This window comes from Botryllus schlosseri, chromosome 8 (assembly GCF_051294905.1).
Source record: "Botryllus schlosseri isolate E-star chromosome 8, Bs_hap1, whole genome shotgun sequence".
In the NCBI taxonomy this organism is placed as follows: domain Eukaryota; kingdom Metazoa; phylum Chordata; class Ascidiacea; order Stolidobranchia; family Styelidae; genus Botryllus; species Botryllus schlosseri.
Window position 1 is genome coordinate 11,749,974 of NC_137243.1, and position 25,194 is coordinate 11,775,167.

Consider the following 25,194-nt stretch of genomic DNA (forward strand, 5'->3'; position numbering starts at 1 on the left):
TGGATGAATCTCAAGTCATTACCGGCTGCATCACGACCGATGCTGGAAGCAACCCAGGCAGGGATATAGAAGAGAACTAAAAATAAATTGAAGCGATGCAGCAGTTCCACTTCTTCAGATTTGTAATGTAACTGATCAGCCCACATGAACATCTTCTGAGCATACAGAATTGTGCCCATCCACCTTGCATGGTGTGTTGCACCAGGTTTGTGATGATGTATATCTCCATCTGCACCGAGAAGAGCAAGAGCATTAGTCACACATTGCTTGTAGTCATCCCGTGTGAAGAAATCTTTTCTGGCGAGTAGTAGCTTGCAGTTGTCAACTGTCATTGCTGCTCGTTCTTTAAAGCATATAGGAATAGTCAGAGTCTTGAATTGCTGTTTTCTGTCAATACTGCACCAGCTCTTCTTAAGGTGGGCAAACCATGTGTTCTCTGGTCCGGTTGTTGCTTTTCCAAATAAACATTTCCAGACGTCTTTGACTACTAGCTCATACACATGGTGCCGACACGCATGGTAAAAAACCTTCTTTCCTAGAAGGTCCTCAAGGTCCTCTGTATATCCCACTTTTTAATTATGTCGAAAGTAGTTTCAGCTTGTGTCTGACCTGCCGCATTTTGTATCTTCTGAATTCCAAGTAGTTTTCCTTACGAGTATTGAGGTTGACAAGATAGAACAATTGACAAAGCTTCATATCGATTTCCTAATCTATCCTCTGTGAGCTTTCCGTCCCAATGAATGGCAACATGCTGTGGTCTATTTTCGGCAAATTTTTCCAAAATGTCCTGAGATATTTCCAGGCGATTTGTTTCCCTGGCTCTCTTCGTTGAAGATCTTGACAGGGAGAACATGGCTATATCTCCTCCACAAGCCTTAATAAATGCTCCCATCAGCATCGTTGCATCGTTGTCAGTTACTTGCAATCGATCCAGAGCTTGGGAAACATGCGTATTTTTCATAATATTTTAGGTGCCATCAGTTTAATGGATTGGGTCAAGGTGCCAAGTCCAACATCAGCATCATAGTCAGAACTTGAACTCAAACTGTCACCCTCTTTTGAAGATGACGATGATGCTAAAACAACATAGTCACAACTTGAGTCGTGTGAAACGTTTTCAACAGTTTGATCTGCAATGGCTTCTGTTTTCTTTTTGAGGTCTTTAGCCAGAATTTTGTCTCTTCCCAACATTATTGACTGGCGAGATTGCCGTTGATCTTCATAAAATGCAATGTCTTCAAGCTTTCTTTCATGTGATAGATAAATGTCATTTTTTATTGTTGTTATGGCATCTCTACTTCCAATATCCCACAGCTTGTCCAAATCATCAGTGAATTTTCTCCTCTTACCCTTGGGATCACTTTCCTGTTTCGGATTCTTCTTCAGATCACGCCATCTTTCGTGCAGGTTTTGAAGTGATCGCACCACATGTGATTTCTGCATTGTTGCAATTCTCGCCATTTTCCACACTGTCATTACATCATCCACCACCACAGTACATAGTTCATGAGTAGAGGTTGACTGAGGACAATGCTCTTTCAGATGCAGCAAGTAACTCATTACTTCTCGTATAGTAGGTAATCTCGAGCCACAGATGTAATCGCAAGTATATCCGACCAAGTACTGCTCAGATTTGGATCTTGTTCTTCGCTGCGGCATGTGTGCAATCTTTCGCAGTTTTGCCTCTGCCATGACTGCACTATTGTTGCTCCAAAGCATAAACTACTGCTATCGACTGTGAAGCATTCAAAGAACACGTGTTACAGTACTACTAATGACTCATCAACACTCAACGCGCTTGTACAGAACCACAACCGCTACTAACAGACTCTACCTCAGCAAAACAGACTTTCAATTTAGTAAAGCGAAGCTCCCGAATCCGAGTCAGCTGTTGCAGTAATCAGTGAAGCTTAGCCGATTACCCAATCAAGAACCGTGGTTTCGTGATTGCCCGCCTCTGCTGTCGGTTGCCCGCCCACTCTTCAACAACGACTTTCAAACGCATTTAGACAAATGTTAGCGGCTTTCCTGGGAGCTTCTTTCAAGCCCATTATTGTTTTTTAACAATAATCTAAAGAATAAGCGATGGACACGCAGAATTCCAAACATTTTCCAAATTTTGAACAACCCTAGTGTCCACGGCCGCACAAATTTCCTTCTACGGCCGCAGTTTGGCCACCCTGTTTTACGCATACAGAGAACGAATATACATTTTCACCCGAGAATCGTTTTCTCCAAGCACAGCACTAAAATTAATAAACGTTGCTGGAGTGGCCAATCTGAAATCACACTCGTGATCCAAATTATATCAATCCCGTTTAGGATTTCTGTGATGTTTAGCAGTTCAAACCTTTTGAAATGCGTGGGCCTTGAGTTTGGGCTGTCGCGCCAGAAATTATACATCAAAGATAATACACGAAGTATTTACCTTAGAATTAACATGGTAAAATATAGTAAGAAAAAATTTAATTAAGTCCCTGTAGATTTTTAGTACGCATTTTATCAATATTTTAATAAGTTTCTTGAGACTCTCGCGGGCCGCACCAAACGGTGTTGCGGGCCGCATGCGGCCCGCGGGCCGTAGTTTGCCCACCCCTGAACTAAATGGACGCGAAACAGCATGTTAATATATGGATGTTCATTTCTGGTGAACTCACACTAATCTACTTTTTCATACCGTCTTCTTATATGCACCGAATTCGCTACATAGTGGTCATGTTATGAATAATCACTGGAAACTGCTGTGGTCGCACCAAGTGCGAAATTTTTTTCCAATTCACGTATGAATTTTGTTATTAATATTCGCAGTTTCACATATAACTATCATTACTATCCTTTCTCATCAATGCGATCAGATTCATCGGTAGAGTTGAGGGAGGGAATGTTTTCGAAAATTTAGGGCAAGTTATAAATGGTGGGCCAATTGTTATTAGCAACAAAGTGCGTGTTGTTATTTCTTGACCTCCCATCAGAATTGTCGGTATAGTGGAAAGATAATGGAATCTCCCAAACGTACCAGAAACATAAATTTCTTTCATGAGGAACTCACGATTCCAAGTTGGCATTTCTATAGGGGGTGCATCATTATTTTCCACTGTTCGCATCTGTACTGTGGGGCTCGAATTGCGACGGGCTATATTAAAATCGAAAAAATGAAGTCGCATTGAATCGCGCCTAGCGTGAAGAAAATTTCAAGATTAATTATTCAAGATTAACCAGTTTTCTTAGCCGGTACTAGAGCTTTCAGAATTTAAGTCGAGTGTATATTGATTAGCGATTGTTACGTCATGATGGCTCAAGAGTGACATCGCAAAACTGAATGGCATCGAATCGACCCGAACAGACTATAGATAACTAACCTACGGATAGATACGCAACACCCGTCGTCACGCTTGCTTCATCAGAGGAAATTACTGCTCAGCAATCTGAACGCAACACAATTGCTAATCCCATAGTTGCCACTCCTGAACTAAACTGCATGCTTTCCATTAGGTAATATACGAGTCAATCCTGATTTGACTGTAATTGACATGTTTGGAGGACTGGCGGTAGATGTACATTTGTAGTGTAAGGTCAATGCTCAGTACACATTGTAGGCAGCAGCATATATTCAATCTAGGTCAAGGTGGATGTGAGATTAAAAGGATTGCAACTTCGTGTCGTTCGACATCCTCTTATCTGTTCGTTTCATTGCATTGTGTCTTATGGCATTGTACATTGTGTGCGACTTGTTCAGATGAAAAATATAAGTCAATGATTGATTGTATAACTCAATGATTGATTGATTGTATCTTTAATACATATCGGTAGATCATTCTCGATTACTTGAGCTTGGCATAAGTGCATAAGAGAAATTAGGGTAAAAAAAATCACTTTCCCTTATTTTTCCAAAACTCATAAAGGTAATCACGTACCCCAAATGCTTTCTCACGGACCCACAAGGAGTCCGTGGACCCCAGGTTGGGAATCACTGATCTAGGTACTAATGCACACATTCGCAACAACAACAATCATAACTAAACTCATAGAAGACACCACATGTGCTAGTGAGGTTTGGGCGACCAACATAATGCATTCAATCTGAAATTTTTCTATGTTGTAGGGGTATTAGATTTAGAGAATGAAACATGCATATATTGTTTGTTGCAGTATGTGTTTAAATATAAAACAGGTATATGAAATCAGTGTGCTATTGATGGATTAGAGACAATGAATAAAGATTTTGGCTAGCATTTACCTATCAATGCGGATTGCGGAATTACTGAAAAACATCATAAACAATGTTTGAATTGGCACATTTTCTTACAGAATTCATGCGAATAGAAACATAACGAAAAAAGAAACACAAATGATGTATACAATTCTTCATTCATTAATTTTCAATGATCCTAATCTTCATTTCAATAATTTTGGTAACTTTTTCAAGACTCCAACGTCGGTAAATGTATACATTCGATTATATTCGGGTTTGAAACAAAGGACTAAGAAGACTAATAAATTTACAACAGACACTGTATCAAGTGATTAAATTGACTTGGTTTGTTACAAATGTCACTCACGAGCAATGAAAAATGATTCACACGTGAATGGAGGTTGTCAAAATAGTTGCTAAGATCTTGCTTAAAATTTATGAAACAATGAGATAAGTATTTCGGCTTCAAGTTCGTGACTGTTACACCGAAGTCTCAACAGCTATAATAGCTTTAAAAGCTGTTCAGTTTCATGTAGTGCCACTCAAAGCATAAACATTCTCAAAAATGAAAACTATTGCAAATCTTTCTTTTGGAATGTTTCATAAACAATTATTATATGATGACTATAATTTATTCTACCAAGATTTTTTCCATAATCTTCTTTAGGTCCAGAGGCTGCAGCTACAAAAAATGTCCTGCACATGCAACCAGGTAAATTATGATCAACTTCTAATAAAAGAATGTGTTGATATAAACTTCTTTGTGATCCAATTTATGTTGATGATGCTACAATATTTACAAAATTTACAGGACCATCAGTCGAGAAATCTACATCTAATTTTCGAAACGATGAGCAGGGAACTCAACCATGTACGTTTTGACTAATTCTTAGAGGAACGGCTTTGGGTATTTTACATAATATCATTCATGTCCCAATTGCAACGATACTATATGAAAAGCTGCTTTATCAACTATATATATTCTGTAATTTTTTCTGTATTTTATATTTCATCACTACTTTAATCTCAGTGGGCATCAAGCATTATTCGGTAAATCTATTGATTTTGTCTCTATGTATGCAATTAATATTAGTATTGATAAATGTATTTCTTATGGGTAAATTGGCTTTATCAGCTTCAGCCAGAGCTAAACACGACAGCAAGGTATCTGTTCCTGGGAATCTTGTGTGGCCTAATATTGAGACAAATGAATCCAATGAACAATTTTTTCTTGCACCTGCAACCATGCATCGTTTTGCTACTCCTCCAAAAGCAGATGGTAAGCAGTTACTTCAAATCTCTAGCTACTTTTTATTATGTTCCTGACAATTGTAACTCGTACCCTGACCATTTTACAATACAAACTACTTTCACCAATTGGTTCACTCTTTATGCTGCTGCTGTTGGAGCATACCAGAATGACTTGGGACTTCTACCAATTACGATTATTCTACGAAGAAATTGATTAATTGCACCTCATAACTTGATATATCACAATTGCTGAACATGTACTACGCTGTATTTTGCAATTTGATATATCTATTTTTGTATAGTATAGATATTTGCTTCACTTCCTCAATCAAATAGATGCGTTAATGTGACAGTAGTGTGATGGATTTACGAATACCATCTTCATCTTTAGATACTATTGAAATGCGTGTGGTGTTCACAACTTACCATCCTCAAGCCGTAAATATGTGCATCACTGAAGAGTTTTATTCGGACTGGGGACTGTTGGAAATGAAATACGACTGGTAAGTAATGTTGTAACATTTTTTTCTGATAAACTTGGATAATCAATTTTTCTAGCACCTTCATGATTCAATTTATAGGCTATTGAAGACAGATAAACCCAAGACATTTTCACCGCAAATCAACGTTTTCCTGTGTCAATGCCCTTATAACAATTACACTGGTCTACACGATTTTTGCACCAGGACTTCTTTGGGTCAATTATACCTAATTTGGGGCCGCTGAATACGAATCTGACGTTATTTTTTCTCTATCACATCACGTTTTTGAGATATGATATATTTTTAATATTTCTACTTTTTCATTACTCAAGTAGATTTTAGCTACTTCCAGTACTTACTGAAGTGGTAATGTTTTACAACTGCTTCAACATCTAACTGAAAAGTATTCTGGCTGAACTAATTTGGTTTTTGTAAAGTAGAAAGTAGTTCAGGGATATTATTGCACCACTATCATGAGTTGAATTGTAATACGAAACGTGTGAAATAGCCTCTGAATCACGGTAACTGATTATATTTTTTCGAAGATTCCACCCATGGGTGTTGTCATTATAGTCATTTTGCGTTAGCTGCGATGATACATCTTGCGATTTCATATGTAGCCACCTCCGACTAACTGTTTAAAGTATGCAACCACCCTCTCAAATATACTTAGATATATTTCTGTTGTGAAGTAACACGCACTTCAGGTTTCATGTTGATCTGTTAGTAAAAACAGTCTCCATTTGTTGTGGAATTGCTTTGCGTTTGTCAATGATGACTCATGCTCGTTGATTGTTTTCCTGTGTTCCTACCGTCGTTAGTATTTCGTGTGTCGTAGTTCTGTTAAGTTTTGGTCGTGAATAAACGTGGTCGTGCTTGTACTGCATCGGTATAGCCTTCTTTGGTATATGATCAAGAAATAGTTTAAGAGGAACACAACACCATTCATCTGGTTGTCTATAATAGACAATGAAAAAGACACCCTTTATATCATGGCAATAAACCAAAAGAAAAACAGTTCAGAAACAGCTTTCCTCCATTCTGATAAAAAGTGACAGTATATGGAAACTGGAGAAGAAGAATTAGCACAAGTACAGGCGGAGATTCATGATGATAAATTCTTTCGAGTTATTGTGACAAGCACTTTTTTCCTTGGAAAAGCAGACATCCTGTTTCTTTGACTGTTCCAAAACATGCTTAGAGGGCCACATATTTGGGTCATGTACCGGATTGAACAATTCTCTTCTACATTATATGCATACACTACAATGTTTATTGTTTGCAAACTTTAACGTTTTACGAAAATGCAGTATGCCGTCATAAAATGCATTGACCGATTAAGTCTGCAGGACAGATGTATAAAGAAAAAGATAGAGAACATAGGGAAATAAATTAGGTATGGAGCTAATAATCAAATCTTTAAACCAGGGGTCACCAACACGCGGCCCGCGAGGTCATATTTTCCAGCCCGCGACCTGATCTGAGATTTCGTAATAACGCATTTTTAATGATGAATTTGATGGCAGTTTAAAAGTATTGTTGTCGTTGGTTGCTCAACATCGCTATTCCTCACTAGCTGATACGGATTTGGCGAAGATAATAGCATTCCATGATTGGGATAATTCCAATTCCATGGGAGAATTGGTGGATATGAATAGGAATATTGCCTTAACATTCAATGGCACAGACACTGCCAAGACCAAAACACTTGGAAAACAAATTGGGATGCTCACAAGATTCAGCTTCACAATGAGATAGTTTTCCAGCGATTACTGTGTTTAGCTACCCCCAATATCGATTCTTTAGTCGCTGATAAATTATGTTAGGTGTCGTGCTTAGCTCATAATTCAAAGTACAATGAAAGGGATGATCATGATACAATTTTGTTCTATTTGTATTAATTACGTATAATCAGGGCCATAACTGCCGCACCCCAAACCCTCTAATTGGGGATGGGGCGAGCTCGAAGGGGGCCCAAAATGATTTCGTGAATGAACATAGATTAGAGTTATTTTTTATAATTAGTGCAACTTTTTTCAAATTTTGTCGCGCGATTTAGGGTTGAATGCTTTTGATAAATAGGCCTTTCGGTGTCGACCATCATCGCGCCGCGTCGCACCAAGACATATAAAGTTTAGGCCAACATGGGACGCCAAGAAGTGTGCCAAAAAGTTCTGCAGTGAGAAGAGAGCGACTGCCCTTATGTTGACCAAAAACTTTGATAAGTACTATGTACAATAGGGTTGTCCAAAATTTGGAAAATCTTGAAAATACTTAGGGATTGTGTCTCATTCTATAGATTATTGATAAATAAAAAAACAATGAGCCGGAATGAAGCTTACAGAAAAGCTGTTAAGATTTCGGGCAGAGCGTTTGAAAGTAGCTGCTCAAGAATGGGTGAGCCGCCGACCATAGAGCAGCAGAATACTAGTAATCGCATAACCACGGCTCTTGATTGGCTAATCGGCTATGCTTCAATGATCACGACAGCAGCAGATTGCTGATTAGGTGTTCAAGGAGTCTGCTACCGGTGGGGATTCTGAAAGCGCATTGTTGGTAGGTTCACAGATGATGATTTAAGATTAATTCGGGACATGTTGAGGTACGAAATACATGATGAACTAACATCTGCTCCTTCACAAAAACTTTTACAGTATGACTGCTTTATTGTGAAGGAAATGGCTGTAGCCTACATGCCTTTTTTATCTTTGAGGAAAAGCAAAGGTGCTTATGCAAGTGGTGAACAAATTCCCCGTTTCAGAAGGAATCCATCATCAGTGAATACAAATATAAATCTTGACTATGACACTATACTTTGTGTGATTTTATTGGTCCCAAGTTGTAGTTTATAGTTGAAGTTTTGAATGCTCTAGGGATCGACTGAATCAGCCGGTTATTCTTGGCAGTTATACTTAAATTCCTTAATGATGCTGCAGAAAAGAGGTGTAAGATAATCACAGACTATGCTGGATACTATGCAACATAGTCTGTGCTTTTCTTTGCATCTCTTTTTTGCAGGATCAATCAGGACTTTGACATAGCATATTCAGCATAGCCTGTACGTACATTAAGACCTCTTTTCTGTGTTATCATTAAGGACTTTAACAACACCTACAAGTGAATTCAATTTGCTGTAAGCATCTGATAAGTGCCAAGCATAACCCGCTGATTCAGCCGATCCCTAGAGCATTCAAAACATCACCTATATACTACAGCTTCAGCCCAATAAGATCACACGAAGTATAGTGTCATTGTTAAGTAATCGGCCATCTAGTGCATCATCAAGACGAGCAACCAGACGCTGCCTCATCAATCACATACCCTCGGAGCCATGGCGCAGAGGTGGCTGGAATCGGAAAGCATGGCGCTCGACAATGGAGACTGATCTAGCGCAACGCGGGCTGTCGTTTGAAGACGCCCACGACCGCCTACGTTGGAGACGCTTAACACAAGCCCAAAACTGATTATCTCGATGTTCTTTTGTGTGATTGTGATTAACGTAATTATTATGTGTGTGCTCCCGACGCTCCTGTCACGTGATCGACAGAACGGGCTGGAAGGCGAGAGAACTGGTTGTGCGGTTTTTACGGAAACGTTTTAAATACATTGAACTATATTACAAGCTATCGCGGCCCAATGGCGAATATGAAGTTAACTGATATTGTGAAGAATTACGTAGATTATCCATCGTCTGGGGATTTTGCAAAGTGGGTTGAGAAACTAGAACTGGTTGCCGACCTTCAAGAACTGACGGACAAATTGCCAACTATTTTCCCATTGCTATTGGATGGTGCTGCATTTGCAGTGTTCAAGCAGTTGCCAGAGACGGACAGAAAGGATTACAGCAAGTCAAAAGAAGCTATTTTGAATGCGTTTGGGGTAAATTGTTACGACGCGTATGGCGAATTCCAGCGAAGAATACTGCTGGATGACGAGCCTGTCGATGTGTACCTTTCCGACCTAAAAAGGCTGGCGCTATTGATTGGGTTGAAGGCGGATGCATCCGAGGCGTTAATTCGGTGCGCATTTGTAAATGAATTCCCATCAGATGTTTCAGGCCAGTTAAAGTCTGTGGCAGGATTGGACAAAATGAATTTGAGTGATCTTGTTGCACGGGCACGAGTAATAATGTCGGTCCGCAGTACCTTCAGTGTATCGTGCGCGGTCGGCTCGCGTCAGCGGAAGTACAACTGTTTTTTCTGCGGGAAGCTTGGTCACTTTGCTAGAGAATGTCCCATGAAAGAGCCGAGAAATGACAGTAGCGAAACGGTCAGGAGACAACCAAAATGTTTTTCCTGTGGGAAGCTTGGCCATGTAGCCCGACAATGCAGAGCTGATGAACGTAACGAACCGCAGCAGGAAAACTACCAAGGAGAACCGTCAGCACCGGACACGTTCTCCCGTATTCACAAGTAGCGAAAAAGGTGCTTCGTTTTGTTGTAGTTGTAATTGGTGGAAAACCTCTCAAGGCTCTGGTGTATACTGGGTGTCAGCAATCTGTTGTTCTTGAAGACGTGTGTCGTCGTATGGGATATAACGCTTCTGGTCCTAGAAGGATTGTCGAGATGCTAAATGGAGAAAGTACTAGCTGTTACGGAGAGACCATGGTAACGATGGTTGTAAGCGAGACCAACGTCAGGGTGCGATGCCTGTTGGTCTCCGAGCTGGTATGTGCTGCTGGCTTGATTCTCGGTATTGATGTTATCCAGCAACTGGGCGGGGTATTCGTTGATCCAAATCTGGACGTGTGGTTTGGCGCAAAGGTGTGTGTGGCAAGTGCGGTGGTCGGGACGAATAAACAGTTGCAAATTGACGATAAAGATTTCATTGCAAAATTTGATGGAGCGAAGTGGACTATGGAGTGGAGATGGGAAAATGGCGAGCCGGAGTTGACGAATCAACGTGCCGGATATCAGATACCATCGGAGTGTCGTACATCGTTTGATAATGAACTGAGTCAATGGATCAGAGACGGATGGTTGGTGGAGTGCGATCCTGCACGTCACAGGTCCCACGAGGGAATAATCCCACTGCTGGCGGTCAAGCAACCGAACAAAGAGCAGAAGGTGCGACCGGTGATGGACTACCGCGAGTTGAATTCCCATGTCATGAGTCACCCAGGAATGGATGCGGCCGTATGTCAAGATAAATTGAGAAATTGGGGCAAACGGAGTAATTGCGCATCTCTCTTGTATCTCCGGAAGGCATACCTACAGATTCACGTGTCAGAGAGGCTGCAAAAATTCCAAGTAGTGCGACATCAAGGAAAAGTTTACGTTATGACACGAATGGGGTTCGGTTTGAACATCTCCCCAAAGGTGATGACCAAGATCATTTCTACCGTATTGTCACTGGAATACGATATAGCAAGGGAAACCGACCATTATATCGACGACATATGGGTTGATGAGAATGTTGTGGGGGTTGAGAAAGTGTGCAGGCATTTGGCAAGTTATGGGTTAGCGACGAAGGATCCAGTTCCGTTGTGTGAGGCACGTGCACTTGGATTGCGGGTGAATGAGACCCAGGATGGAGTACTGGAGTGGAGGAGAGATGGTGATCTGCCGAGTTTGAACGACCACATGACAAAGGGGGGGCTATTTTCTGTGTTCGGCAAGCTCACAGGGCATTATCCTGTGGCCGGGTGGTTGAGAACTGCCTGCAGTCATGTAAAACGCCTTACTAACGAGATAGCGTGGGATGCGGTGATACCGAATCCAGTTAGGCATTTGGCTGAAGAAATCTTGACGAAGGTACGAGAGAGCGATCCAGTAAGAGGTGACTGGAGAGTATATCGTGATGGCAGAGCGCAAATATGGTGCGATGCGAGCAATATGGCGGTGGCATGCTGTTTGACCGTAAATGGGAAGGTTGTTGAAGATGCAGCATGGATGAGGAAAGAGGGCGACGGAACGCATATAAATGTCGCGGAGCTCGACGCTGTCGTAAAGGGATTGAGTTTGGTGCTGAGTTGGGGTTTCACAAATGTGGAAGTTGTGACCGACTCGGTCAGTGTGTTCCATTGGGTCACGTCAATATTGGAAGATTCGCGCCGACCTAGAGTCAGTGGGCTAAGTGAAATGATTAATGAAAGAAGATTGGGAATTATCGCGCAGCTCTTCCAGGAATACTGCATGGAGGTTACGTTGGGTACCATCGTCCGAGAATCTCGCAGATGCACTAACGAGAGTCCCACAACGCTGGCTGAAGAAGGTGTGTCTTGGAGTAAACCGGCGTAATGAGAACGTGATTGAACAGGTACGGACTCTTCATAACGTGCATCACCTACGTGTGAATCGGACGCTTTTCGTGGCCAAAAGAAGCATTGGCGAAGCTGTTACTCGTGATGTTGTTCAACGAGTAATCAATGAGTGCAACATCTGTCGCAGAATTGATCCGAGTCCCGTGAGATGGGAACACGGGCAACTTTCAGTTCCCGTTGTCTGGGAGCGTCTGGCACTTGACATTACTTACGTCAACACTCGACCATACCTGAGTTTGATCGACTGCGGGCCTAGTCGATTTGCGATATGGCGGGCAGTGCGAAATGAAACGGCCGATAAAATCATCCAGATCCTTGAACAAGTCTTCTCGGAAAGAGGTGCGCCGAGTGAAATTCTGAGTGATAACGGACCTTGTTTTACTAGCCAGAAAATGCGCCAGTTTTTTAACAGTTGGGGGGTGGAACATGTGTTCAGCTGCGCCTACCGGCATTCTGGAAACGGTATTCTGGAGCGGAATCACAGAACTATCAAAAAAATGGCCCGGAGGTAGTGTTGAACGAATGGTGTATTGGTACAATCACACTCCGAATTCGGAGGATATTGTACCTGCGGATAAGGTGTTTCGCTATGAATCTGGTTTGCCATCTTCAATGATCCGCGCAAGAAGAAAGAGATTGGACCAACAAAATAGTTCCAACCCATACCGAGTCGGTGATGTAGTGTTCGTGAAGCCACCAAATGCTCGATGTACTACTCCATGGAATAGAGGTGTCGTTACCAGGGTTGTCGCCGACGTGGTGGTTGAGGTTGTCGGAATGAATCGACATCTTTCTGACGTTAGACTCGCCGTCGGGGATCTACCTAACCCACCAAGAAGTGATACGACGCGCGAAATCGACTTGAATTGTAGCAGAGGAGATGATGCCATTGATACGGAAAACAGCGGCAACTCGGGTGAAGCTAATGGTCCAGTCGGTACGGATGAGAATATCACCGATGGGAATAACTCAGCTAATCTGGATCAACCTTGTGATGACAATGTTGATCAAGATATTGAGAGAAATAACTCTGAACATTCGCGACCAAATCGGGATCGAGCGCCGCCACAATGGTTGGCTGATTTTTATGTAGGCTAGATGTTGAGTGTATCTGTACTAAGAATAAGTGATTTTTTTTTACATTTTGATTTGTTCGCGCGTAATGCTTATGCCTTGTGATGATTGCATATACCTTGCAAGTTTTAGCCTTCAAGTAGGCCTACGAATTCTGTATGCTACAAATTCCAGTTATCATCGCTTTTGTCCATCGTTTGAGGCACACCTACACCGCAGTTTTTCGTTTCTTGTATGCCAGTATGTTTTAGTTGTGGGATCCACTTTGTGTGCTTCTAATAACAAACGAATCGTGTTAATTGATTCAGAATCAGCCCATTGGCCAGACAGTCTTATATGGGCTCACTGCGGGGTTACACTCAAAATCTTTGAATTTGGTTCAGTGATCAATAGGTCACGGGGGTTGGAAGACCAAATGACTCCCCGTCAATACATAGATCACTGGCATATATCGAAATTTAACTTTCAATTTGATGTATCGATATGTGTACACTGCGTATTAGTTTTTTTTTTCGTTTCCACTCTTATTGCGTTGACTTGGCTTCCCGTGCGATCTTCAGACCAAGGGGAAGTTTGCCGTTTCATGTATACTCTGTTTTAGAATTGTTCACCTGATTTTCACGTATGAAGTTACATCGTTACGTTATGTGTTGGTTTCCCTTGTGATCTTTAGATCAAGGGAAAGTGTGATTGTGATTAACGTTATTATTATGTGTGTGCTCCCGACGCTCCTGTCACGCGATCGACAGAACTGGCTGGAATGCGAGAGGACTGGCTGTGCGGTTTTTACGGAAACGTTTTAAATACATTGAACTATATTACATTTTGTCTCTAGTTTTCTTTAGCCCTTTTTATTTATCTAATTGAATAGTATACTCATATTGAAATGAACCAGAATTTTTTCGGCTGACACCCGTCAGGGGTAATCGTCAGCAACTAGTAGAGAATTCGAAAGAACAGCGTATATCAACAATCGTAACACAAAATATGACGTCACCAGCACGAATACGAGAGCGATCAATGTATCAATTTATCTAATTGAAAAGTTGATATATATATATGAGCTTTATATTTGTATTCACTGATGATGGATACCTTCTGAAACGGGGAATTTGTTCAGCACTTGCATAAGCATTAAGCACCTTTGCTTTTCCTCGAAGATAAAAAAGGCATGTAGGCTACAGCCATTTCCTTCACAATGAAGCAGTCATGTTGTAAAAGTTTTTGTGAAGCAGCAGGTGTTAGTTCATCATGTATTTCGTACCTCAACATGTCCCGAAGGTTATTTTTCAACAGCCCTACTGTACATAGGCAAAAGTAATCCTTTTTCAATATTTCATTAGTTATTATTTCTTCGAATAAAATGCCATTGTTCTGTAATTAAACCCTAGACCCGTGATTCCCAAACTGTGTGCCGCGTCACATTAGTGTGCCGCCATAGATTCTCAGGTGTGCCACGAATATTTTTGAAATAGAACCGTATAAATATTTAGAAAAAGGCCTGAAGATTAGTACATGCAATTTATAGGCGCTTTAACTTCTTCAACAGCTGATAAATAAGCACATGTGCCAAAGAAACCAATCATGTCATCATAATAAATCAAGTAATCGTTTTGCAGACTAACTGATTGATTAATAAAAATGGCCTTCAAAAAGCTGTTTCCACGAAAGAAATTGAATGAGTTTTAGCTGTCTGCTTCCAAATCCTATTCCATGATTGGTGTAAGAACAATCAAAATTCTGGTAAAATTTGTATCCTGATGACATGGCTTTTCATATTGCGACTGAAATTAAAGCTGCAAACAAGAGACCTTCTATTGATTGTTGAGTTGATGACAAAATGCGGGTATGTTTGTCAACAATTCAACCTAGTTTCTGCTGTATATGTTCTGTTAATTGAAAAAAGCATCAATATTTTTAGAGCATATTTTCTCAGCGTAAGTGTCTTGCAATAGTTTTATGATTTTTGTAGTGTGCCAAAAACTGATTGCAGGGCGTGAAAGTTTTTCTCTGGTATTTGAATTCACAATTTGCTCAACAGACTTGTGACATTTTGTCTAATGCAAGAAAGAGTAAGCCTATGTCTTGGACCTAATTTTGTGTCTGATGAAAAATCTCTCCATGTATTTTGCTTTTGCATGAGAAATGAGATGCATGATGTGATTCCTGAAGCGTCGAAATCTTTCTCGCTCATCTTCTGAGCACTTCTTGATATCTAGTCTGTTCTGTCTCCGGTTCTGTTTGCGGGTATATTCCACCAACTTTGTAGTCATCCACGGGTTTTGCTTCAGCTTGTTCCGGCTTCTCTATAAGACTATAAACGTACAGCTAATTTCTACCTCTCGAGAGCGGTGAAAACATGTCTTTGATATTTGTAGAATGACCAATTGATACTGGAGAAAATATAATTCCCATGTGCAAGAGTACAATTTTTAGGCTGGACAGACTGCTTTTTTGACAAACAAAGATCTCGCAGCAGGTCAAGATCAGATTGATTGAATAACAGCGGACCACATGAGGGTCTTACATAATGTGAATTATATATTTATGCGCAGTATAAAAGTCGAAATAGCTACCATTTGCTTCCTACTACGTGAAATATTTAGGGGGTAAATACGGTAATTTGTGCTTTCTCAGGGGTATAAGTAGCTTCTAAACTAGAGTTAATCTGGAAAAACTATTGTCATATTCGTAATCAACAACTTTAACATTCCCAGAAAACACTTCGAGATGTTCTGGCAAAATTTGTTTCTTCATTTTGTTGACCAGTGTAATTTGAGATGGTGTCAAAGCACTAACAAATTATTTGTGAACGCAGGGAAAGACATTTCTATCAAATTTCGCTACCAAGGAAAAAAGAGAAATACAGATTCGAATACAAATACTGTGTGATCATAGGTGACAGGGAATATTATGAAGATCTTCCTTGCGAAGCAGGGAAGAATGTGAACCGGGTAGCTTCAGTGAAAAAAGGTATTTTTCTGTCATTTTATTACACTCTTTATCAGTGATTTCCGAACTGTGCACTGCAGCACACATGTATTTTGGAGATTTCGGAAAAAATGTATGAATATGCAAAATATGGCATACAGACAAGCATATGCGACTTAAAACCGATGCCGCTTCTCCATTAGCGGATCAATAAGCTCATTTGACAATGAAACCAAATATGGCGTTGTAGGTAGAGTAGAATATGATAACCGGGTGATATGTTATGAGAATGCTGTCTAGCCCTCAGCTGGCACTACAACATTGCCTCCTCCCAGAATTTGTTGTCAACAACTTTAGATGGATTGTTATTCCAATTGGGAGCAATGAATCTCCTGCAGAAGAAGAACTGCCTATTGATTTTCGAAACAACCAATCTTTTAAAAACGGCCTTTCCACACAAAAATGGATGAGTCTCGGCTATCTGCTACCTAATCCTATTCTATGAATGGTGCAAAATTAAATGCCAAATGACATCTTCATGGCTATGTGAAGATGGCTTTTTTGCTCTCACTGAAAATAGAAGCTGTGAACGAGAGAGACTGCTCGAGAATTACGGATCTGGGTATGCTTTTCTACAATTTCACCTTGTCTAAGTTGTATGTGTTTGTATAAGCAAGCACACGCATCGCATTAGTACAAAAATATATTTTTAGAGCAAATCTTGCTAATGTGTAGTGATCGTTTCATTATATTTTAGAGTGCCACAAGCTGAAAAAGTTACAGAACCACTGCTCGAGTTGATAAGCAGTCGCGTATATTGGTATTCCCATTATTGGATTGGAGCATCAAATATGACAAGTCCAATAAGAATTGCCATTATAATACCATGGCACTGTGGTAAACAACGTGAAATCTGAATCATCTTCACATAAAATGCTGCATTCCAGCTTCTTTTTATCATTACAGGTTATAGGCTACAAGAATATTCAACTATTTTTAATGTTTTCTAGATCGAACCATCTTTCATGATGTCCCAACGTTCACTTCTTTTCATGGACGTTATTTTATGGATGTTATTAGATCATTGGCTTACATGCATTTGCCAAGGTCTGCAATTTCCTCTACCGGAACAAGCGATTATCCAGAGAAACAAGGGATTGAGTCATGCATTGACCAATATAAAAGAGGATGGAATACCACTGCTCATAAACGAAACCATATTGATATGTCTATTATGGTCAGTTTATTTTATTTCGATAGTGTGTTATAACCTGTCTTCAAATTTTTTTGCTGGATGCTGCTGTAATTATTCCCTGAAGTCGATCTTAATTGTGCATAAACCTAGAATCCATTGCTGTTGCCCTTGAATATAGTGTCATCGCTTCCTACATGCACTGAGTCGGAGGGATTAAACAGATATCATATAAATAATAAATGCCACTCAGAAAGTTCTAAGATGTACCCAGAAGTCTAAAAATATAATCAAATGCCTGTGAATTGATAAAAAAAAAACGACTAAAATTACTTCCCACCTATCACTTACAACCTGGAAGAAAGTGCTTCGATTTTAAAACCCAAATGCTTAACAATCCCAACCTTCTATACTGCTTTCAATTGCATAATCTAATTCTCCCATAAATCCCGCTAAAATGAATAGTGACTAAAAACTGATTTTAAATATCTGTGATACAAGGGATTCTTCACCTTATTGTGACAATTTCCCATCCAAAGTTTTGTGAACATATCGCAAAAGTGCTTTCTAAATCAAAGTACACACAAAGTACGACTTATATGAAGTGTTTACGGTGATAAGATGTTATTTCCATGAAGTCCTTATCACCTGTCTTCGTGAGCATGATCTTCTTCAGGTTGTGGTGAAATCACAATAATTCATGGCTTCGGTGCTCATCTGTTTTACTCCGACAGTTTTGATTCTGGAAGTAGATGTAGTTGGAACAGTACATACTTTCAAGACGATGATAAATCGATAAAAGTGGCTTCGGTCAGCTCTAGCGGAGTATCATTTCTGAAGTAGAAGCTGTCAGTCTAGTTGGGACAACAAATCAAGAAACCAAAAAAACTGTGGTCAATCATTCAAATTATTACTGATTATCGCAAAGTGAAATTCTGTCATGTGTATTGTGGCGTGAATAGAAAATAGCGAATAATTTGGGATTTAATGAAGAGAAGAATGAACAAATTGACTAGCCTTCCAAGAAGTGATCTAAACTAGTGGTTCTCAACCGCCAGTCCCGTGGCAAGCTTACTGCAGGTCCGCCAAATAGATCAAAATTTTCTTTCTAAATTCTAATTTGCGGTTCATGGTGTCGTAATAGACTGTTCATCATGGTATACTTTGAGTTGAGCATACATCGCACTGCTGCAAACGAGGTAAAAAACTGTTTAAAAGTCGCCTACAACTCGTTTCGGACTAGTTATATGTTAATTAAAAAAATATACTTCTTCAATTCCGACAGTGCGACTAAGCAACACTATAGGCCAAAGGTCTCAAACACGCGGCCCGCGACGCGACGCGAGCATTTTGTGCGGCCCGCGACGACATTTTATATTTTTATTAATCTCACAAAATATAAGTGTCACATATATCTTTTCAGGTTATAAAGTGAAAATTCCCTCATAAATTGCTCCGAAAGCCTTGAACTATTCATCAAACTTCACTATCACAGCAATTGCAAACCCTACCATGCTACATTTCTAATTCATGATGACAAAACCGGACCCTTAGATGATTCTAGACTGAAATTTGTGAGTTGGACTTGGACGGGACCTTTCTTAGAATTACTCAGACTCGGGCTAATTCGATGGAAAAATGAAAATGACTCGAGTGGACTTGAAGTGACTCAGAATGCCGTAAATTTGTTAGTTACATCTTTGGTCGCTAAACCATTTTATTAGGGCCACTTAAAGGTACCGAGTACCGTAGTGGTACGCTCCAACGATGTAACAGCAATGGGCCGTTCGGCGTTCCGACATTTCAATCACTAGGACGCATTCATTAATATATTTATATTATATTTATATTTTTTTCTGCTCCTATATTTGAAGATATTTGGCCTTGAGATTAATAGCCTTCTTATTAGAAGAATACCCGAATCCTCGATTGGAACTACAATGCTCAACTTAAAAATGGTTTGATATCAGATCAGTCTCTATCATCAGTCTGTTGGATTCAAAATATTCATAGTAGCTGAAAATTATAACCTAATAACTTTTATGATGGCATTATACATTTGTCCGCCCATATAGTGTCTATATCTTATAGTTAATATATATCAAGTACAACAACAATTCTATTCAAATAGTTTTAAATGTGATGATTCTTTTCGTGCCAGGCCTAAATTGATACAAACGTCAATCACATTTTGACGATGTATGTTTACTGTCAGTCTGTTAAATCGGCTCACTTTTAATAGGAAAATTCATCCCCGCCAAATAAGGCCTACTTTGAAAGACATAGAATACCCCTATAAATGCTGTGGCCCGCGGCGTCGTCAAAACTGGAAAAATGGCCCGCAAGAACATTTGAGTTTGAGACCTCTGCTATAGGCAGTATAATAAAGGCAATAATAAACTGCAAAAGCGGATTTCATTTTAAATAACGAAAAATCACTAGGTATCAACTTAGTAGTCTTTAACAGCTAACTGCGGGAGCTTCGTCTTGCAGAAACTTCAATAGAATTATGTATAAATATCAAAAAGGCAGCAATAAACGCGGTTTCCAATAGGCCATTTGAGTTCCATACATTTTAATAATATAATTTAGGGTTAATTTTAATTTTTGAAGGTTCACCTTGTTGTCAAGTTTTACGGGTCAGCAGGGACAAAAAGGTTGAGAACCACTGATCCAAACAATGAATTTTCTGACTACCATGCTTAAGCTACTATGCAATCATTGGACAGTTAACAATTTATTGACTCTTTGTATTTTTATGATATATTTTGTTCCACTTTCCAGGATCTTGAAGATGTGATAATGAAGTGGGTATCAGAATTGACGCGAACTTTCAAGACTCAAGCAGAACTAGTAATCAGAGTTCTGCGAGTTTTACACTTAGCAAGCTCTCTGCACAAGCTAAAGCACAAGATTTATCATTACCGCCTTGTGACCTGTATATGTACCGGTCTCGATGTAACTGGAATAGATGAATCCCATCGAAGAATTCTATGCAAAGCAATCGAACAACAATACATGAATGTTCCTGATGGGTAACTATTTCAGTTGAATACCATGGAATTTAAACTAGTTATTTTGAGTTTTTTTGTAAATCAATCAGATTGCCACTGACCGATGTTTTCACATACCTCTATCGCCATATCATCGATATGGTGAGGGGTTCGCCACCAAATTTTCAATGGCTGCGCACATTACCATTGTACTGGATTATTACCCATCATGGGAAGGATTACAGAAAGTTATCTGCATCAACAAGAACGGAGAGCTTGGTGGTCCGACGATCAATGCTGCCAAATATGGAAAACATATCATGGTCAAAAATACGGAAAGAAACCAGTCAACAGAATATTCAAAAGTATAACCAATCTATATTTTTAAAGATGACTGACATTTGTACTTTATGTAATTTGTAGGCTACTTTATGTTTTGTGATTTTTTCACAAATTTTGCATATTTGGTCAATATATATAAATATCACTATACCATAAATAAGACTCAGCCATGAGTTAATTAATAACTGGATTACATATAGTGTAAATTGTTCTAAAAAGAAATTATTGTCACAATAATAGCCGAGAATCACAGTGCAATCGAATTAGAAAATATATGGATATATACCACACACAATGAATCAATGATTGCATGCACCCTTGTTAGACGTAATTCGCAACCTACGTTACGTAGATAGCTCAGAAAGACAACATTGAGAATTTGGATATCTTTCATTTCAATTTTTCTGGGCTACTCTAATAGATTTTCATTGCACTCACTAGTTTTTGATGTCATTTTTTCTAGAATTGCATCATTTATTTGTGTTAACCCTTTGTGATCGGCCGGCCTACTGACCAAAATTTTACAGCATCCATGAAAATCCCGATAAAATGCCATCCATAGGGCTTAAATCGACGCCCAATATATTGCCGTAAACCTGAAGTAGCCGCCTAGCGGAATGAGACACTCGCACGGATCAGACGCGAGAGGGAATGGCGTTATGCGAGGAAATGTTGTCACTTTTTTGAAAATGGAAGATAATTTCATTTATCAATTTATCCTGACGTCATTCATATGGCTTCTATTGGTATATGACCACCTGATTGTTCTCCGCATGAATCTCTACGTTTCAACGAACCATTACACGCTACTATAATGCTTCATAGCCCAGCGCTACGATATTGGAAAGATAGAGAGGATAAGCACGACTCAAGCGGCCGCCGCCGATAAGTAATCAATTACGTAATCGCGTATTCTCGCTGAAGGCAACGCGCGTGTCCAGTTCTACGTAACATAATAGGGACTGCCCTGGCGACATTGCCTAAGTTATTATATATCTCCCTGCTAGCCAAGTGTTATCAGCTTCAGTTGGTTATTGTGTGTAACTTACAACTGCGATAAGGCAATCCAAGTGAACATATATTGGCTTATATCCTTATTCGACACTGCCCATATGCGCTTGCAAATTCATTTTACACGATAGAGTATTGCTTCATTTCATATCCAATTGAACTGTCTTCTATAGCGCGAATGTTATACGTATGGTCATCACTATTCATAGAAGTCAACAGTAACTTCCTATGCCATCTAAAACAGACATAGGCTGCCTCTATGTGATGTTGTTATTACCGGCTCGGGCTACCGAAATAGCCCAACTCGCACGCTTATTTGTTCAGTGTTAGGGCTATTGTTGGTTGTCTTATACAAAACTAAGCTCCAAGATAGGGATATTGATGGATTTGTCTGAATAATGGCTAAGTATATGTATAGTTTGCAATTGCCTGAAGCAATTATACATCTGTCTGAAACCGCAACCAGCCAGGTGCTCTTACGCAGCCATGATTCATGTGGCAAGGTATTGCTTTCTTTCACGTCAATTTGAAACATCTTCTACGTGCTAATCTTCGATATAAGGGCTTTCATACAATGATATAAACTACAACAAGTCATGGAAGATAACTGTAATTGGTTATATGATGTCCAGAACGGAAGGTACAATGGTTTACATTTCAGGCGTTCATTCAAGCGAACATCGTTACAAATTCCATTTTGCCGGTAACGTTTTTGCGTGTTCAATCTTCATTTCAAACAGGATATACATTGCTATAATAGATTTTACATGGTCCGATGTATGCGTATTCATAAGAGCTATCCTTATAAAACGAGTGTAACAGTTTATGACCAATACAGGTCTAGCTATCTTGGATTAAATAAAGACTCCTCTGTGTTAAACAGTGGCGGTCCAGTATACTGGACAGTCGGTCGCAAAGGGTTAACCTTGGGTAAAAGAGCCGGTGTTTCACAACCTCAAAATATTACTCAAAATGTTATTGATCTATAATGCTCGGTGGCCATTCTAAGTTTGCCTGGAAGGTAGATGTCGGCATATTTGGTAGACTGTCACTCTCGATTAACAAATAAGAATATGGTGCACCGAAACGACTTTTATTGTGGCCTTGCATAAGTATATTTGGATCCTTCGTTTTGTACTTGCAACGTTAGTAACTCTCCTCAACTTTAGAAATTGCTATACACGGTTGTACTTGTAGTAAAATTTAGCATTCTTTTTACTTTTGGTTGGGTAACATCAGTCACCATTTCTCAAGGAAATGTTTCAGAATATCTATGTACGATATGTTATATTTTTACCTTTCCATTTAGATCTTTGCTACTGATGGAAGATGTAATCCTTGCGAATCTGGAAGGATTTTATTGGATGGTGGATACTTTTCTATACTTGGTCAATCGGTCATCATTACTGGCTATTCTAAAGAACAGAAACGCCCATCAAATATTGCTGTATTTCCCATTGGACTCTGTTCTAGAAATTTTGCTCACGAAAGAAAAGTGTTACAACATGCCAAAAGTATACATTTATTTAATTATTAGAAATCATGAATATGCCAGAGTTTTCGTCATTGTAGATTCTTTTGGAAGCAGTATCAACGCAATATTATTTTGAAGATAGCTTTGATGCAATATCCGGAGGAACTATCAGGTAAATATTAAATGCCTATTAGTCACCTCAGACGAACGAAATCATCAAGTTGACATTACAATATAGGTGTACCATGGGTGGAGAAGACACCTTACTAAACATGGCTCAAAATATACTGATGATTCTTTCTACCGTGATTAAGAAAGCAACATCAAGTATTTTCAAGGAAAACACCATGATCATCCAATTTGTCATGAAAATGGCAAGTATGGCCATTCAACAGATCTTTTTCAACTCGGTGAGTGTGACTTACGTTTCTAGCTAGGAATTAGAAGTCGTTGTTGGCTTTGGGTGGTCAATTTTCTAATTGTTGCATCTACTTGTCAAACCTTGTTTATTTGAATCTCATACATCTGAAATTGCAGGCTTCATGTAGGCTTTTTAGTAGTTCTAAGGCGGTGGTTCTTAACCTTCAGTCACCCGCTGAACACTAGCGTCAATCTGCAAGCCTTCCCGGAACCCCGAATTTTCTCGGATTCATAAAAACAAAAATATATAGCAATACACATCTATCTTGACATCTAATACATTACTAGAGCTTGTCAGTGCAAAAAATGAACTGTGCGTCAACATAGTGTTAAAGGAATAATATCATTGAAATGTGATTTCAACACAAAACGAAAACATTATAATGAGTAAAGACTGGGTTTCGCTTTCGGGCCCAAACCTCCCACTGCGTACGCCACTGCGCACGACATATCACCACAACAGCCACGATTCGAATATTGATGGGGCCTAAATGTCTGCAGTCAATTATGGCCAAGACGAGCGTATCATCACAAATTATATGTATAAGTAGAGTGTGTGTATTTACCTTCGGAGGATCCCTGATACTAAATCAGGGAACCCCTAGTGTGTCAGTGGGTACCGCTTAAGAACTACAATAAATATTGTACATAGAATCATCGTTTCAAGTGGACGCGGTTTTGATGCCAAAACCCCACTGCATATTTAACTGCACATGACCTGAAACCATAGCATTCGCAATTTGGCTACTAATTGCGCCTAATTGTCATGCAACAAATAATGGCATGTCATCATCACAAATCATATATATGAGTTTTTTGTGTCTTAAACTTCTGCGGAACCCCTGGTGTTCCGTGGAACACCGGTTAAGAACCACTGTTTTTATCGACAATGGCGATGGTGATACTCATCACTAAAATTGGATATCAAACTATGAATAAAGGTAACCTCATATGTAGTAAACATTCGATTACGGACATGAAACATATATCCGCATCAACACAGAAAATGACACGTAGAAGCACGGATAAGGAAGCATTGTGGTTTTAAAGTACAAAGCCTTGGTTTTGACTGTATTTTGTGTCATATGAAATATTGTAAGATGCAATTTTTATTCGCAACCCCTAGGGCAGTGGTTCTCAACCGGTGTGCCGCGGCACACTAGTGTGCCATTTACGTCTCGCAAGTGTGCCGCGAGCGATTTCTTCTGAATTTTGAAATTATGCGCAAAATAATTTTAGTCTATTGCAAACGATCAATGATCAAAATTGAGCTTGATGTGAAGTTTGTACATTTGACAAATCAAAATTGATATTATGCCCGCAATTAATATTCCCCTCGAATTCGCTTTACCGGGCAGATCGTGTGCCTTGAAGGCTGAGTTCAGTTTTGCACAATACGTCGATTGATCGCACGCAGGGAAGAGTAGAGCAGACATAGCGGTGCCTGTACAACAATGCAAATTTCTAATCCTCATTGTCTCTTCAATCACCAGCGAGAAATGAACTCCTTTGGAATTTTCGTTCTTTTTTCGCCTTTTCAAATTCGAATTTCGAACATGGCAATCAACAT

The 25,194-nt window shown here is 39.5% G+C and overlaps 1 protein-coding gene across 2 annotated transcripts in view; it reads left to right on the forward strand.

The window, feature by feature from the left end:
* LOC145444331 (E3 ubiquitin-protein ligase rnf213-alpha-like) overlaps window positions 1-25,194 on the forward strand; it is a 182,860-nt gene that overhangs the window by 92,648 nt on the left and 65,018 nt on the right. For both annotated transcript variants that reach the window (XM_080322294.1, XM_080322295.1), the window contains 11 exons: window positions 4,860-4,904; window positions 5,004-5,063; window positions 5,328-5,471; window positions 5,835-5,946; window positions 16,080-16,234; window positions 17,203-17,429; window positions 20,169-20,419; window positions 20,488-20,742; window positions 23,040-23,244; window positions 23,303-23,376; window positions 23,443-23,614. In XM_080322294.1, coding sequence (XP_080178420.1) covers window positions 4,860-4,904; window positions 5,004-5,063; window positions 5,328-5,471; window positions 5,835-5,946; window positions 16,080-16,234; window positions 17,203-17,429; window positions 20,169-20,419; window positions 20,488-20,742; window positions 23,040-23,244; window positions 23,303-23,376; window positions 23,443-23,614 — 1,700 coding nt within the window. The remainder of the gene's footprint in view (window positions 1-4,859; window positions 4,905-5,003; window positions 5,064-5,327; window positions 5,472-5,834; window positions 5,947-16,079; window positions 16,235-17,202; window positions 17,430-20,168; window positions 20,420-20,487; window positions 20,743-23,039; window positions 23,245-23,302; window positions 23,377-23,442; window positions 23,615-25,194) is intronic.